This window comes from Passer domesticus, chromosome 5 (genome assembly GCF_036417665.1).
Source record: "Passer domesticus isolate bPasDom1 chromosome 5, bPasDom1.hap1, whole genome shotgun sequence".
Taxonomy (NCBI): Eukaryota; Metazoa; Chordata; class Aves; order Passeriformes; family Passeridae; genus Passer; species Passer domesticus.
Genome location: NC_087478.1, coordinates 79,311,225 through 79,327,618, shown reverse-complemented (window position 1 = coordinate 79,327,618; position 16,394 = coordinate 79,311,225). Strand labels below are relative to the sequence as shown.

The following is a 16,394-nucleotide window of genomic DNA, read 5'->3' as shown; positions in this document are numbered from 1 at the left end:
CTGCTGAGGGCAGCTGAGCTTCTGCCCTCCACCCTGGTGCCCTGCCAGGTGATAGCAGAGTCAGGGTGAAATAAAAAGCACGTGTAGGTATATTTTGCTGTTTTGCTGACAGTGACTTCTCCACAGGTAAGCAATCCAGTGTGTTTACTTCCAGTTCAAGTCTGCTTTGTTTACATTGAGTACCATTGCTGCTAACTTCCAATGAGGTGACACAAAGCAACAGGTTACAAAAATGCCATCAAACATCCATTCTGACAGCATCCATGTCACAATACACAATGATGTACCGGCATTATACAAAGACCCAAAAAAAGAGAAAATATATATAGCTAATTATTTTGACTAGAACTGAAATGGACAGCGAAAAAGAAAAGAGCCCCCCTCCCTGCCCCCAAAGGCCCTGCAGGAATCCATACTGACATTTTGGCAGCCTTGTAGCAACAAATTGAAAACCAGCCCTTCACATGCCAAAACCTTGTATTCGTAACATTGTAAATTCCTGGTTCAGGAAAAATAGATATATCTAGTAAAGCACTTTTTGTGTAGGTTTTTTTTTTTTCTTTCCACCCCTCCAACCTGAACCAGCTTCATGTTTTTACACAGGGTTAATAATTACTAAAAATAATACATGAGTGAGGGGTATAGGCACCATAGACTGCTCAGACAGTTAAATGCTATATATGCTAAGATATCCCAGCTGGAAACCCAGCTGCCCTGTGATTAGATCCATCTAAAAGAAGAGCCTGACCAGTGGCATTACTGAAAAAAAAGGTTGGCAAAAAGAGCAATCCCTCTGCTTAATTAGTGGCAGCCCAACCAAGGGCCAACCCCACCCCTTGTCTCAGCTGCACAGCTCGGATTTCTGCTGCCAGTCCATTCCTGGGCTCTCATGCTCCCCCCGGGCCCCACGTCCATCAGTGCTGTGAGGGAACAGTCAAATCCACATCCCCAGCAACCCCCCCAGCCCTCCCAGCCCCTTTTCACAACCTCCAGGTTTCTTCATGTATGTTCATGCCTCGCTATTCACTAATGAGGTATTATTAGATACTAACAATGCCTGCTCTCCTAGGGACAGACCAGTGACACATGAAGAAAGCTCTCCAGTCATTAAAAAAATATTGCACTTACTTCCAACCTTAAGCCCAACCTGCACAAGAGAAAAAAAATTATGAAAGGAATTAACCAAAAGTACCAAACAAAACCCCAACACTCTGGAGCAATCTGTCTTATGCACATATAGTGTCTTTTCCTTCATGTTGTTTAGCTGATTTTGGTCCAGTGTTTAAAAAAAATGTCCAGAAATTAAACAGTTCACAAGACACCGCAGGCTCGTTAAGGCTTTGTCTCCCCAGTGCTTCAGAAAGGTAAAAGTTTCTTTCCCTCATTGTCCATGCACTGCAGAGCAGTGGTCTCTGGTGGCACAGCACCTGCCCCTTCAAACCATCAACAGAAAATAAATCAGAAGCAAGGGAAGATGGGTGTGCTTCGTGGTCTCACCTGCAACCAAACAAACAGAATGCTTTAGAGAGAAGGAAAGGGAATAAATACAGATTTTGGAATTTGTTTTACTGACCCACCACTCAGGCTGGGACTGAAGGTCACCAGTACAAGGTGCTGGGGCTCAGATTAGACAGCAACCCTAAACACAAGGGACAGTGAGGCAAACTGGGGTTCCTTACAGGCAGGGGGATGACAAAGACACACAGGGGCTAAAAAATACACATGACACACAGCAGACGGGGCTGGAGCTGCACCAGCTGCTGGAAAAGCAGTTTGTGTCAAAGCCTACAGCTTCCTGCTCCACCCAAAGGGAGTGCTGAGGTTGTGGCTGGGTTATTGCTGCCACCTAATGAACCAGAGCAGTGACACACGTCCCCACAGCTTGTCCCCACCAGCAAACCTCGTGGTCACAGCCACTGGTTTTGCTCAGGTCAGTGGGAGAGTGAGACCAACCTTTAACTTATGCTGCTGGTGGTACCACTTTGAGAGCCTGCTGGTTCTCTGCTGCTATGATTTTAAATTTAGGATAACATTTCCCACTCTTTCACGCCAGAGCTTTTTGGTTACCAACACACTCTCCAGCAGAGCATCCCCAAGCCCCTGCTGGCCTTGGTAACCAGGCAAAATTCTTGTTTGAGAACAACTGGAGATATTGAAGTTCTCCCTTTAAGCTTCACGAGGCTTGTCAGGACAACTGGCAGGGTTAGATGGCTCATCAGGAGTTTGGATTCTCTTTTCCTTTAAACACGAGTGAGCCCTTATATTCTTACAGTGCCATGGAGAGGCTAGATGGGTTTTTCCCTCACTCTCCATGTGAACAGGGAAGAGGAATAAGAAAAGCCCCGGAGTGCCAGCAGGGATATGGGGCATGGCACAGGGCCAGGCTTGCCTGACTTACCACCTGTGACTCTGAACTAGGACTTGCTGACGTTCTCATATATGACATCACTGATGCAGAACTGCTGCTTCTTCTTTTGCCACATCAGCTGCACACACTGGTGAATAAAAATGTACTGCTCCTAGAAGGAAAGACCAAATAAAAGGGCGTTTTTTGCACCCCAGAAAGCATGACAAAAACACAACCAGTTTGATGGTTCACAGGAACAGCCTGCACAGCTCCATGTCTCCTAGCTCAGCCCCTCACAATGCACAGGGAATAATCAGCTGCCAAAATAATAGTCCACAATTGTTACAGATAGCAGAAGGGAGCATGAAATCCACCTGACACCATAATCACTTATTAATAACCTGAATGATGACAGAAGAGTTGAATCTGAGTTAAAGTTGGTCTATTTTACATTTCCTAAAAATAAATTAATTCCAAGAAAGGTATCTGAATACTTTGTGTGCAACAAATTGCACCCATGCCACATATGCACCTATAGAAGTTCAGGTTCCTCAGGTTCCTCATATTTGACTTCCTTATCAATAAGAAGAAAACCCCCATTTTTTTCACAGAGCAGTTAATTTGGAGAGTCTGGTTTCAATTCAGGATATTCCCCATTCTAAACCCTTTTTTTGGGCCAATGCCATTTGTTTTTTTTTTTAAATGCTCATTGAGACACTGCCAAGTTTGCAGCATACCAGGCAATGTGAACTCAGGTGAGCTGTCAGGGGTTTCATATTTTGTAAGGAAAAACTCTTTGGTGGCCTCTGTGGCTGAGTGTCAGTGTCACTTGGTGACTCTGAGGCCAGGTTTGGCCACTGCCTGTAGCAGCAGGAGCTCAGTAACTGCCCCTAACATCAGCCCCAGGCATGCAATGAGGTTCTACAGGAAAAAAAAAAATCTACAAAAACCCACATCACCTCTGGAGTGGTAGCAGTTGCAGTTGAAATCAATCAACTACCAGGATTTTTTTCCTCTGGTAGAAAGGATCTGCCTTTGGATTAATATAGTGAATTGTGATGAAAAGTGGCAGTTTGATAGGAATGATCCTGAATAGACTGAAAATTACTTTTTTTTTTCATTTCCAGATCCTAGTTGTTGTCACTGCAGGTTTTCTTCCTCCTCTCCTCTCCCTGCTACAAGTTTTTTCTTTGCTCTCAATTCAACAAACTTTGGAAATAAACAATCTACCCTGAAAACAGTGATGGTGGCACTTCCAGCTAAATGGAGGTTGCTCATTTATACTCTGTGTCTAACCAAGGAAGAGTACAACAGGCATGAAATATGAAATCTTTCCTTCATTACTGGGGAACTGGGAAGGTTTAGACACATAAAACCTTTGCTTTGAAGAATGAGTTTGTGATTTTTTATTTTTTTTTTTACCCCAGTATATATTGTCTGTATATTTTTGTCTTGAAAAAAGAACTACCCAGTAGATATTTGGGTAGGGAGAGGGGCAAGGAGGGTGTCTGGCAGACTCACAATCCTTTTGCCTGTTTTGCTTGTTTGAAATTCCACTGCGTGATGAGCCAGATGATACCAACATGATACTTGAACAAGGCTGCCTGATACTGATATAATTTCATGAGCCATTAATCCTCAGCAAGCCCAGCTCTTTACAGTGTGGCTTGAAAATTTCCTATGTTAATCTCTTCTAATGCATTGTTTGCATATTCATTTCACAGAAGGTGAGAATAACTCATTTCCTCTGGCAGACAGTGAGATTGCAGATATATCATCAAACCCACCTATGCAGCAGATTAACAATGTGGCAATATCACAATGAAGATGAAAGCTTGGTTGTATTGATTCACAGTGATTTTATCAAGTTTTGAGGGAACAAGAGTCATGAACCTGCTGAGGATGGGTATGAAATGGGCACCACAATGCTGTTGTGAACAGACCTTACCTCTGTCTGCACCATGGACACTTACCTCTGTCTGCACCATGGACATTCTGTAGGACCTCATGTCCGACACCAGGCCCAAAATATCCACGAACTCGTGGTCACGGATGTGCTGCAGGAGCCGGTCCAGGGCTATGAACGTTCCCGTCCGTCCCACGCCAGCGCTGCAACACACAGAGACATGCAGCCATGCAAGGGGACACACAGCAAAGCAGTGGCACTGCAACAGGCAGGAGTCCTGCAGCTGTGCCTGTCAGACAGAGCTGATCTGAGGCCAGGGTGGCTGTCTGTCTGTGGGATTTAGTGGTACAGAACCCATTGGTTGGGCAGAGTGGATGCTCTCACAGACAGAATTTGCACACACAGCCTCACCCACCCTTAGCTCCCTGCTCTTCCTGCTGTCACTGCTCTTCTCACAGACTTCATGAGACCCCTGCAGCTCCAGGGGCTGGAGTCAGAACTACAGAGACCTGCTCAGGAGCAGTGGATGCCCAGGGAGAGTGGGGGGTCACACCTGCAGGACTCAGTTTCACTGCTCTCCACACTACAAAGCTCTTGGCTTGCAAAGGCATTGAACTACTGCAGTGATGCCCTCAGTGATGCCTTGTGAAGGCTGCCCAAGAACAGAGGCTGGACAGAGCTAAAGAATAAAGCAGGGATTTATCCAAAGGATCTCCTCCATGGATGCACCTTGGGCAGCACCAGAGCCCAGCCAGGGCTGCCCCCAAGATGAACCCAAATGGTCCCAAAATGCACGAGCGCTGCCGGGGTCTCTCCCTGGGCTCAGCTCTGCTCCATGTGCACATTGCAGTTCAGTGTCCAACCCCAGCTGCAGCCCCTGCAGTCCCACCCTGCTTGTTTTTCTCTCTGCAGCCCACGGGGTTTGTGCTCTTGGGGCTGAGATTTGGATCATTTGTCCTTGGTGCCCAGCTGGAGCAGGAATTGTTTTGTCTCCCTGTTCTGTGCACACAGCTCACCATCCCATAATATGAAGCCCAGACCCACAAACTAAAGCAGCACAGAATCAGAAAAATATAAAAACTAAAACCTGAGGCATCACCAGAAGAGTCTACACTCCAGGACTTCTGCCTTAGGAGCATGAGACAGAAATAGCTACCACTCAGCTGAAAATCTGCATTTTCCCCAAAGGGAAGCTTAGCAACCAGAAAAAAACCACACACTGCTTTCATTTAGAGATTCTCATGTGTGTACAATTCTTTGCACTGTAATTTCACGTGTGGTGTTTAAGTCAGATTTCACAGAGGTCTTAGGGAGTTTCACACAGCATTCCAACACTTTACCTACTGCTAAGGGTTTGTATCTTGGCAGAAGCTCTTTCTTCTGCTTTGTCATGCTTTTTCTGAAAAGCCTTGAAAGTGTTTGCAATAGTGTTTAACAGCTCATTCACACAGTTCAACATGACTGTCACAAAACAGGTCTCTATTTGGGCTTTTGTTGTGTTAATTTCTCAAATGCGATGAATACAATGGAACTTCTGACGTGTTAATTGGACAAATTAACTGAAAACTTTATCCTGTGCCTTCTTTAAAGTCTAAGAACAATTACTGCAGGAGTTGATCGATGCATTCTTTCTTTCCCCCCCCTACTAATTTCGTAGCATTGTTACTTTTAATCTATGTGATCTAAGATGCATAGTATAGTCTAAAAATACTACCTGAAAATATATTTGCTGTTAGAAGAATCCTCACTGAAAAAAATAAATACTACAGCCGTTGCCCAGCTCTCTGACACTTGCTTCTGCTCCTTCCCAGAACAATTAAGCAGTAAATACAGGGTCTGATTTCATAATATTATATATAAATCTCTCCCCCCGGCTTATTGAGCACTTTTTTTTGGCACTAAGACTCACGGAACAATATCCTCTGTGAATTTCTCCATGGGGTCACAGGGCAGAGCTGCATAACACCGTCACACTAGAGAGAACCACCTTCAGCCACCAGCTGAGCAGAAACCCAAAATCTCTATTTCTCATGGTTTCCCAACCTATTTAATGTCACACCTTGTTCTGCTCCTACTCCTTGAAGCATTTACCTGCAGTGTATGACCATGGGGCCTTTAGTCTTGGCTGATTTCTGCCTGACCATCTGCACGAACTGGAGGATGCTCTCGGCAGCGTTGGTGGTGGGCACGCCGTGGTCTGGCCAGGCAGTGAAGTTAAAATGCATCACGTCCTGCACCTCATCAGCCTGGGGGGAGAAGCACAACAGCAGCATGTCATCACACTCAGTCACACTGGGTTTTTTTTTTCATTTTGTGGTTTTCTTTTTTTGTCCACATACAGCCTAAAAGGCTGAAGCCAGCCAAAAAAAAATTGGCAAAGAACAAATAAATTAGTTAATACAAAGTAGGGGGCATATCAGGCCATCATTATCAAAACAACATGAACTTCCTGTTTCTGGGTTTGGGATTTGCTTTTTGCTTATGTCCCTGTGGTAGTTCCATCTTGCTTTGCTTTAAAATCAAGAACTCTTGCATTTTTCAACTCTGGGCTTTTTTCCCCTTTTTATTCCATTCCCTCTCCTTTTCTCCTTTTGCCACAGATAAAGAACAGCAATGTTGGCAAACAGTCAAGCCTGGACTCTCAAGAGACTTTCTTTTCAAGTTTTAAAGGAAAAACAAAACAAAACAAAAAGAAAAAAAAAAAGAAAATCCACTAAAAACCCCCCAGTGATTTACTAGAGGAAACATTGAGGAAAAAATCTCATTATAAAAACCCCCACATTTACAATGCTAAAAATTCTACTGGCTTTAGATAGAGTAAGATCCTCAACACAACACATAAGGTCCTGAGTCAGTGGTGAATTGCCAGTGCACAGCTTTTTCCACATCCCTAAACTTTCCTTCATGAGATGGTGCTGGCAATGAGCTGATGCAGGAAACAAAGGTGGAAGGAATATCTGGGGAGCATTAATTTGGATACCACATACTCTCATATTTGTTTCAATACTTTATAGGTAGACATGATTATTGCAGAATTGCCCCTTTGAAAAGTATTTTCAATTATTCCATTGGTATTTTCAAGTTTTGAATAATTTATAGCAAGGAGCTGTGCCTGAGATATAGAAAAGAAGAAATTTACACATTTGTTGACAGTAATTACTGGTACCACAGAAGTGTCCAGAGCTCTGGTACTACTTTTGTTTCAGCCTTACACTTTGCTCAGAAATTCAGAGACGACAATTTTAGGGGAAAGTTTTGTGATTTCATCATTTGCCTGTGTGAAGTGAGGGTAAGGACATCGATCTCTCTTAGGTGTTTCCTGCTGAATACCAGAAATGGACCAAGTTAAAGAAAAGGCTGGGCTGCAATCCCACTCCTCTGGCAGGGGGTTTCACTCACATAGCTGATCCGGAAGCTGCGATACACCCAGTCCGTGTGCTCCTCCTCGCTCAGCATCTCCACTGTGATATCCCCATATGCAACAGGATCTTCTGTGAAAGGCCAGTAGTGGTCACATTTCACCTGAAAGGGGGGGGAATCCAGGCATATTTGTATTTGTATAAAGACACACATATGGAAAGAAGCACATGCAAAAGGAGGCAGAACCTCAGGTTGAGCAGTGCCTACAGCACTGTTCACTTGCTGCTGCAATAAGAGGAAATTTATCCTGCAATGACTTCCAGTCTGACCATTCCCATTTAACTGTGGCCATCAGCTATGTGTCAATTTTCAGAAGGGTCCAGTGAAGAACAGAAAAAGAGTGCCTTTTGTTTTTCTTCCTGATATAATAGGTCTAAACGGAGCAAAACACTGTCCATATAAACCCCCCCCCCAATTATATTTCAAATATTTTTCTTACATTATCAAGGGAAAATGTAAAGCTAGAACTTGTATTTCATAATTATCTAAACTTAAAAGTGCAGAATCACAGAAGGCCTGAGGTTGGCAGGGACCACTGGAGGTCATCCTGTTCAAGTCCCTTCCCTCTCAAGCAGTGTCATCTAGAGCCAGCTCCAGACCATGTCCAGGTGACTTTGGAATATCTCCAGGGATGGAGACTCCACAAGCTCTGGGCAACCTGTCCCTCTCACAGTAAAATACGTGTTTCCTGACTTTAGAAGGAATTTAATGTGGTTTTTTCATTTGTGCACATCACCTCTTGACCTGTCACTGGGCAAGTCACAACTAAAGGAGTCCCTCATCTTCATTCCCTCCCATCAGATATTTGTACACAGTGACAAGACCCCTGGAGCCTCCTCTTCTCCAGGATGAAGAGTCCCAGCTCTCTCAGTCTCTCCTCGTGTGAGAGGAGAGGCTTCATAATAAGGTCAGGGGAGGTAAATGGGCAGAAAAGGCCAAAGAAGGTCAGGGTCGTCAAAGAAGTTCAAAGAGGGTGGAGGAAGGTTAAGCAAGTCAGGGAAAGTCAACATCAAAGCAAGTCAAAGCAGGTCAGGGAAGGTCAAGGAAAGGTCAAGGTTCAAGAGAAGGTCAAGAAACATCAGGGAAGGTTGAAGGAGGTGGGGGAAACTCAAAGAATGTTGAAGAAGTTCAGGAAAAGTAAAAGCAGGTCAAAGAAAATCAGAAGAAGGTAAGAAGGGGTCAAAGAAGTTCAGGGAAGGTCAGAGAGGGTTGAAGGAGGTCAGGCAAAGTCAATGAAGTTGCAGCAAGTCAGGGAAGGTCCAAGAAGGTCAAGAAAGGACAAAGTTCAAGAAAGGTCAAAGGAGGTCAGGGAACATCAGGGAATGTCTAAGGAGGTCCTGAAATGGGAAGGTAGGTGCCATTCCAGGGCTGGTTGTGATGCTGCCTTGTGACCAGAAACAATGCAAAGACATTCACTCAGCATAAAAAACCTCTTTTTTCAGAGTGGTTTCTGTAACACCACATACAAGATTTTGTTACATACCCGTCTTTTCTCATTGCACTGAGTGAGCATAACAATAATTTGTGATTTTTGCTGGAGAACCATCTTCCAAAAATCATTCCTAGTTTCTGGCAATGGTCCTTGGGTTGCAATGTATTCCTGGGGTGAATTATAACCCTAAAAGACAAAGAGATAGGTCCTGCTTACCAACATGTTTACTGCTTCAGAACATGTATTTTTCTTTTATTTTTAGCTTGCCCAAGTTCAAGTTGTACTTCTAAAAGTGATTCTTAATATAAGAAAATAATTTTTTTGGTATTTATTTTGTGATGACAACTTTTGCTAGATTTTGATGCTCCCAAAGTATAACCAATCTAAAATGCAGAAGATGAAGCTGTTACCACACAAATCATTTGCCCAGAGAGCAGAAAAGGCAACATTAAAAAAAGCAAGTAATAAGAAGCTTAAGAGAAAGTTACAGCTCCTTCCAGATTATGTAGTTTTAGGGTTTGTTTAGTTATAGGCACAAAACCCGTTACAGAAGCCCAGTCTGCTCATCCCAAGCAGTGCCTGTGGTGATTTTCAGTCACTGGTGTCAATGGAACAGGAATATACACACGTTTATGCCAAGAGGCCTTAAATTAATAAAATATTAATTAGAATTCTGCTTAAAATAATAGAGAAGATGATGAGTCAATACACTTAACAGATGCTAAGATACTTCATTTGCATGTATTCCCTTTCCTATACCTATCAACATAATTTCAGTTGGAAGGACTCCTTTCACCTCTCCAAAACCAAAAGACTGTTATTAGGACTATAATAAAAGACCACAGAATGACCCCTTTGGCATCTGCTATAACCATATTTGCTGAGATTGTATCATCAAAACTGCATTTGGAAAGTAATTTTATATTCCTAGCAAGAGCAAAAAATGCATCCAACACGCAGCATGATCCCATGCAAATTGGGCAATTTCTGTGCCACCACTGCATGTGGATCATAAAATTATTTGTGATTTGGGAGCACTTTCCACAAATGGCTTCCTCCAGACATCTCTGCAAACGAGCTCAATCCCAGTTTTTTTGCACTGCAAGGAATTTGCTGTCTGTTCTGCGTGGGCTGTGTCTGACCTAAGTGACAAATCCCCGTCAGCACAGGGATAGATCACCCCTGGTTTCTGTGTTTGGAGGCAGGGAATCAGTGGAGCACTGATTACCAGAAAAAGAACAGCAACAGTATTACCATCCTGTGTTTATCCCCGTTTCCATGGTCAGCACTGTGCGAGAAGCAGAACTAAAGAGATGCAAAGCAGAACTGAACTGAATTTTGCATGGGATCTGAAAGGGACTGCTGCTTAAGATCCTGTTATCCACAATCCTGTGTGACAGAAGTTTCCTGGGCTGTGCATCCTGGAAGGTTTTTCTTCCCTGATTCTTGCAGTGTGACTGCTCAGGTTCATGCCCAGGACACAGAGAAGCCAAGCACAGACGCGTGGCTCAACACTGCACACTTGGGCAATGCCAAAGTGACAGAGAAGTGGTACCAGTGATTCATCCTCCTTTCTCCGTAATGCTGGCTCAGCTCTCTCCAGCACAGCCAGGGTCAGCTCTATCTACAGCCAGACTGCAAAAATGCTCATTTGTCTGTGAAAGGCCTCTTCCCAAAGGGCTGCAGTGGTGCCCTGCCTCCTCTCCAAGCAGAGCAGCCCAGGGAATTCTTCCTCTCCATTCCCCACTGAGCCACAGCACAGAGGTACCAGAGGGGTAAACCCTTGTGGCAGAGGCAAGCCTAAGTGACTGCACAAGCTCAGGGGAGAGTGGGGAGAGCTGATGAGCTTTCAGCCAACCCCCAGTGTCAAAATATTTGCCTACAGCTCTGTGCACACTGTAATTATCCTGGAACCGTGGGTGCTACCCCCGGTGAGTGGCTGCTCTCTGCCAGGTGCAGGGGAAGCACCAGAGAGGAGGCAGAAAGCAGAAGTTCCCTCCACACACCATCTGGGCTGTGTGCATTTTGTGCATTTGGAGTGTCTGCCTTGGCTCTTTTCTTCCATGTGCAGTAGAAATCTAGAAAAATTTCTCATTTGAACATCTATGTTTCACCTCGCTATCTTAAAAGGTCACTGAATCATTTTAACATTTCCTACCCAATCAAAGTCTCACAAAGATTCACAGCTACTGCAGCAAAATTTGCTGAAAAACCCTCCCCCTCTTTTTATTTTCTCTCTCTTCTTTTTTTTTTTTTTTTTTTTTTTTTTTGTGGCTTTCCCTGTAGGAAAAATATTTGGAAAGTGAAGGAGATGCTGAGGGCATGAGTGAGCTTCCAGGAAATGCTGTGCTGTTTTCAAGGGCCCAGCTCTGCTTGCTGGGACAGACAGGACACTGAACACACTGACCAGAGCTCTGTACTCACAGGGATGTAGTTGGCATTAATGTAGTCAGACCCCTCCTCTTCATTCATTGAGACCAAGCGGACACGACTAAAATCATCTGTAAAAGGAAAAAGAAATTAGGAAAAAATCGGCCTCTCAAATATGGCACTCATCTCCAACTAGGCAAAATTTAAATTAGTCCTATAGGAATGGCCAAAAATAATCTATTAAAAAATAGAAAATTCCTGTATTGACTAAGAGAGCAATGTTTGCTTCAGCAAACATGGACACACCATCATTAGTGTTCTGCAAACACCCCCTCCAAGTGCTGTCCCATAGGCTTCATTAAAATCATAAGAGAAATACAGTAACACAACTCGGCAGCATAAAAAACCTTGTGTTTCTCACCTCCAAACTCCTGCTATAAACATTTCCAGGAAGCTACATCTATTCAAAGCTAACATAAAAACATCCCTTGCCTGGTTCTGTGTAAGAGCAGGATTCCAGAACAGGCTTTTACCAGTCTTAGAAAAATCTCCTGATTCTCCAGTTTTCTTCTTTCCCTCTCTAGGGCTTTTAGCAGGATTTAGTGTGTGTTGTACTTACATGGCAGGATGTTCGTGTAGCGGTTCTTGCAGCGATTCATGGGGAGATCAGCAGCAAAGTGGGGGATGTCCAGCCCAATCAGTTTCAGCTCCTGAGACAACAGAGAGGAAAATGCCAAGGTCAGCCTCAAAAACAGAATAACTCCTTGTGATTCCTTGTGGCAGGTAGCAGCCAGAAGATGCTCATAAATCACTTTATAAATTGGCAGCAGGATGACAGATTGTCCTTTTTTGATGCCTCTGAGTTGGGCTCCAAGCAGCTGGAGAGCAGTGCTGGGGTTTCTCCTCCTGATGTTGCCAAACCAAAAATCCTGTCAAACCAGGGGCTGCTGGCTAAGCTATTTCTGTGGTGGTCATCTGCCCCCCTTAAAGAGGCCTCTTGAAATCCTCAAGTGGCTTTCAGTCTTGGGGAAATGCTTGGAAGATCTTTTCAGTCATCATCTTCAGTAGTTACATGCAATATATGGTGCATGAGGGGAATTTGTTGTCAAGAAACACCCTGAGTGTCCTCCCCACTGGTTTCCATCTTAAATCTTGGGAAACAGCTCCAGGGTAGGGATGGGGTTTAGTATTATTCTACTAAACTGACTTTAAATTTTGAGTAATTAAGAGAATGTACCTGAACTTGTCCTAGAGAAATCTCCTTGCTCTTATAGAGATTTCTGATCAACTTCCTCAATTCAGCGCTTCCTCTCAAATTAAGGACATTAAATAAATAAATTAAATTAAAATCCCAAATTAAATTCTGGTTGCCAGCATGCCCTAAACTTAAAGCAAATGTGCTTTTTCCGACAGTTAACTCAGATTGAATTGTGAGAAGCCACTCCAATCAGCTCAATAAATGCAGGGTTTAACAACACCAAGCTCCATTTCTAAATTCTGCAGAGGAGGAAGTGAAGCTGGCCCACCCAGCAACACCACAGATCAACACAGAGCACACAGTAGCACGCCATGCAGCCTAAACATCTTGAAAAAGCTGATCTGGGCAAATAGCAGAGAGCAGAATTCTCAGAGATTTACCTCAAATTGCAGAGAAAATTTATAATCTGAGTCTTTGGCCATATCCTTGATGTATCCATCAAAATCATCCAGCTGGACAGGGCTTTAAAAGAAAAATATACAGAAATTAGGTTTTTAAAAGAATCTGATTTTTGTTGTACCTTTCATTTCTTTCCCCCAGAATACTCTCAAGTCATAAATATCTATTTGCAGCTGTTAATGCTAGAGAGAAATAAGGACAAACCTTGTGGTTCAGGGCCACCCAGTGTTGGGTGCACTACATTTTGAATGCCACTGCCCTGACTGCTTTCTCTGCTGGCTTTGACAGCTACACACATTTGTAATTATGAGTCCAACCCTCTTCCCAGAGAGATGGTGGCTAAAAAAAGGTGGTCTATAACTATACAAAACCATGGAGAGCTTCAGTAGGTAGGAATTAGCCTTGATTTAATGACTCCCATCTTTCCACACTTTTTTTTTTGCCAGGTGAGATCTATCTGTTAGTCAGGCACAGCCCCTGAACATAACAGAAATAATTAAGCTGATGCTGTGAGTAACGAAACACAGGTAAACAGCTTCCCTCACCTAATTATCATACTCTAATTTACAAGCTACTGGAGCATGTACACAGTAATCTTCTCATTTACTTGGAGGCAATATGCCCAAAGGAACCTGTCTTATCACCACTTAATTACTCCTGTTTACCCGCTAGCATTAATGATCTGATGTTCTAGCAACAACTGTAATGAGAGCCCCATGTCGATAGGGAAATATCACTGCAAACAAATGCATCCCATTTTTTTCACCATTTGCAATTTTTAACTAAGGATAAGCTCTGCTGAAATCGCTAAGTTGGATAATTGATCTTTTCCCTGCTGACTAATTTTGTATGTTTTACTACAATCTGTCGAGCAGAATTCTTTTTGTCCAATTTGTGTTTGTTTTCTGCTTTCAGGTATCTCTCTTGGGATATGTCTATCAAGAAGTTTTCTGTATTTGTAACTGAAATACCACTGTGCCATGTACTCCATAATGCCTATTTAGTCTAAGACTTATTCCTTTAAATATGAAAGAGGTTACATACTTGGTCAGCTTTCTCTTCTTTAATCCATTTTTACTCCTGAAAAAAAAAAAAAGGAAGCGTTTTTAATTCATACTTTTCAATTAAACAGTTCATTAAACAGTTGTACAACCTTTATTCAAAGACAGCACTGATTTAAGAAATGTATTTTTTCATCATACTCAGGAGGAGATTGATGATAATAATTTGGACAATTTAAGGCTGATAGCAACATTTCTCCAGTGGGATACATATCCCATTCTGTGGCTCTGAGAATGACCTGCCACTGGAAAGGAAAATCTGTGCCCAAATAAACCCTGACCCATTGGGTGGGCTGGGGCTGAGTCCCCAGGGCCTGAGCCTGGCTGAGCTTGGAAAATTGGATGTCAACACTGGAGAGCAACTGGGGATGAGAAACATCTCTTGGGTAAAGGGACAAGACCACCACTTGAAAATTCAGGAAAAGGCGAGGGGAAAAAAGACAGGGCCTGTCTCATAACCTGCTTCTGACGATAAATGAAGACAATGGCAAATATCCTACAGACCTCAGCAGGACTCAAGCTTAAACTTTAGGCAATTTAATTGACTTTAAACAGCTGGAGATAATTGTGCCAGTCATGTACAACAATGATTTATGGCTGATGTAATTCACCAGCAACAGTTGTGAGCAGGTTTCTGAGTGTGCTAAGCAGAAAAACCCAAAGGATTGGACTTAAGAACTGCCCTACACCAGCTACCACAAGGGGGATTTTTGGAGGGGGGTGTGTGTTCACTTTGTTGTTGCCACAAAAACGTTAAGGAACAACAAAATTAAACAGAAAAAGTAAGCACCCTGGAATAACTCGGCTAGAGGTCTAAAAACACTGATGTCCTCTGTTCAATCAGCCACAGAGCTCAAATAGATTCTTGCTTGCTCAGAAGGAATTTTAGTAGTGTCAGTTTTTAATTCCTGGGCTTTAAACAATATCTGTTATTTTTTCACATTATAATAGTGCTATTTTTAACTTTGTGGTGAGATGAAAATTATGTCTACATCATTTGGTTCCCAGCTTCAATTAGTAAATTAAAGGACAAGATTTTAAATTCTAAATAATGAAATTATACAGAAAGAAATATTAAAAAGCAGAGTATTTTTATTTTTCTACCTTGTTAAGTTTAGCAGCTACATTAAAAACAAATGAAGAGCTACTTTCCAAAATGAAATTTTACAAAATATTCAGTTTCTGAAGCAGCCACCACCTGTAGTAATTTTGTTATTTTGTCAAAGCACATTTCCATTTAGATGAGGAGCTTTGCCTGCAGAATTAAGAGCTATGGCAATACCAGCTTTATATTAATGTGGAGATTAAATATTATAAACCTCTTCAGCCTATCATGTTATCTGTACATTCATATGTACTATACACCTAAACTAGTAGTATTTATTTTCCATCTTCAAAGATTTTTTTCAATGAAATCTTAACATTAATACATTAATTCCACTAAATTATTCAACACACCTCTATCCCCTGTGACTATGGTAATCCTTTTAATGTCAGGCACATAAGAATTAATTTGAAAAGAAAAAAAATAGCTAAATGCTCTTTATGATGGGAATGCTTCTAAGAAGGCTTCTCCAAGGAACACTTCAAGAGACAATAAAATAAATGATTGACAAACATTTCTTAGCAAGAATTTTGTGTGCTTTGATAGTCTCAAGAGGCCTTTGTTTCTTAGCATTGCAATTGTTTCCTGAATGTTCATAAATGTTTTAAACCAGCTTATGTGCAAAACAAAAACATTTGAAAGGTTAGCTGGTGCTTCATCTGTTATTCCATTTAGTCTACATATTAAAATACAAAGAGAGGGATTAATCTCATCTCATTCCACTTCAGCTCCTGTAAACTTAATCATCTAGACTGAAATAGGTAGATTGATTGAAGGGGAAACCTCTGAAGAAAGATATGCATCTGGAAAGGTGAATTAATGAATTATAAAAGAAAAAGGCAGAGGGACAAAAGATGACAACATTTTTGCAGCAGTGCCACCCACAGTGTCCACTCTGCGCTTTTTGACCAACTGAGAGAGCTCAGTGTGACTTCCAAAATAATCACCTGTTTGCCCGACCTGATGCCTCAGGTTTTAGCTTTTATATTTTTCACATTCTGTGCTGCTTTAGTTTGTGGGTCTGGGCTTCACATCAGGGGATGGTGAGCTCTCTGCACAGAGCAGGGACACAAAACAATTCCTGCTCCAGCTGGGC

The 16,394-nt window shown here is 42.5% G+C and overlaps 1 protein-coding gene across 5 annotated transcripts in view; it reads right to left on the bottom strand.

Moving 5' to 3' along the window:
* Positions 1–127: 127 nt before the first annotated feature.
* PTPRO (protein tyrosine phosphatase receptor type O) overlaps positions 128–16,394 on the bottom strand; it is a 172,680-nt gene continuing 156,413 nt past the window's right edge. For all 5 annotated transcript variants that reach the window (XM_064421348.1, XM_064421350.1, XM_064421349.1 and 2 more), the window contains 10 exons: positions 14,177–14,212; positions 13,114–13,195; positions 12,095–12,185; positions 11,530–11,606; positions 9,157–9,291; positions 7,653–7,775; positions 6,345–6,499; positions 4,321–4,456; positions 2,399–2,519; positions 128–1,497 (listed from right to left, as the gene is read on the bottom strand). In XM_064421348.1, the coding sequence (XP_064277418.1) occupies positions 2,415–2,519; positions 4,321–4,456; positions 6,345–6,499; positions 7,653–7,775; positions 9,157–9,291; positions 11,530–11,606; positions 12,095–12,185; positions 13,114–13,195; positions 14,177–14,212 (940 nt within the window). In that variant the 3' untranslated portion in view covers positions 128–1,497; positions 2,399–2,414. The remainder of the gene's footprint in view (positions 1,498–2,398; positions 2,520–4,320; positions 4,457–6,344; positions 6,500–7,652; positions 7,776–9,156; positions 9,292–11,529; positions 11,607–12,094; positions 12,186–13,113; positions 13,196–14,176; positions 14,213–16,394) is intronic.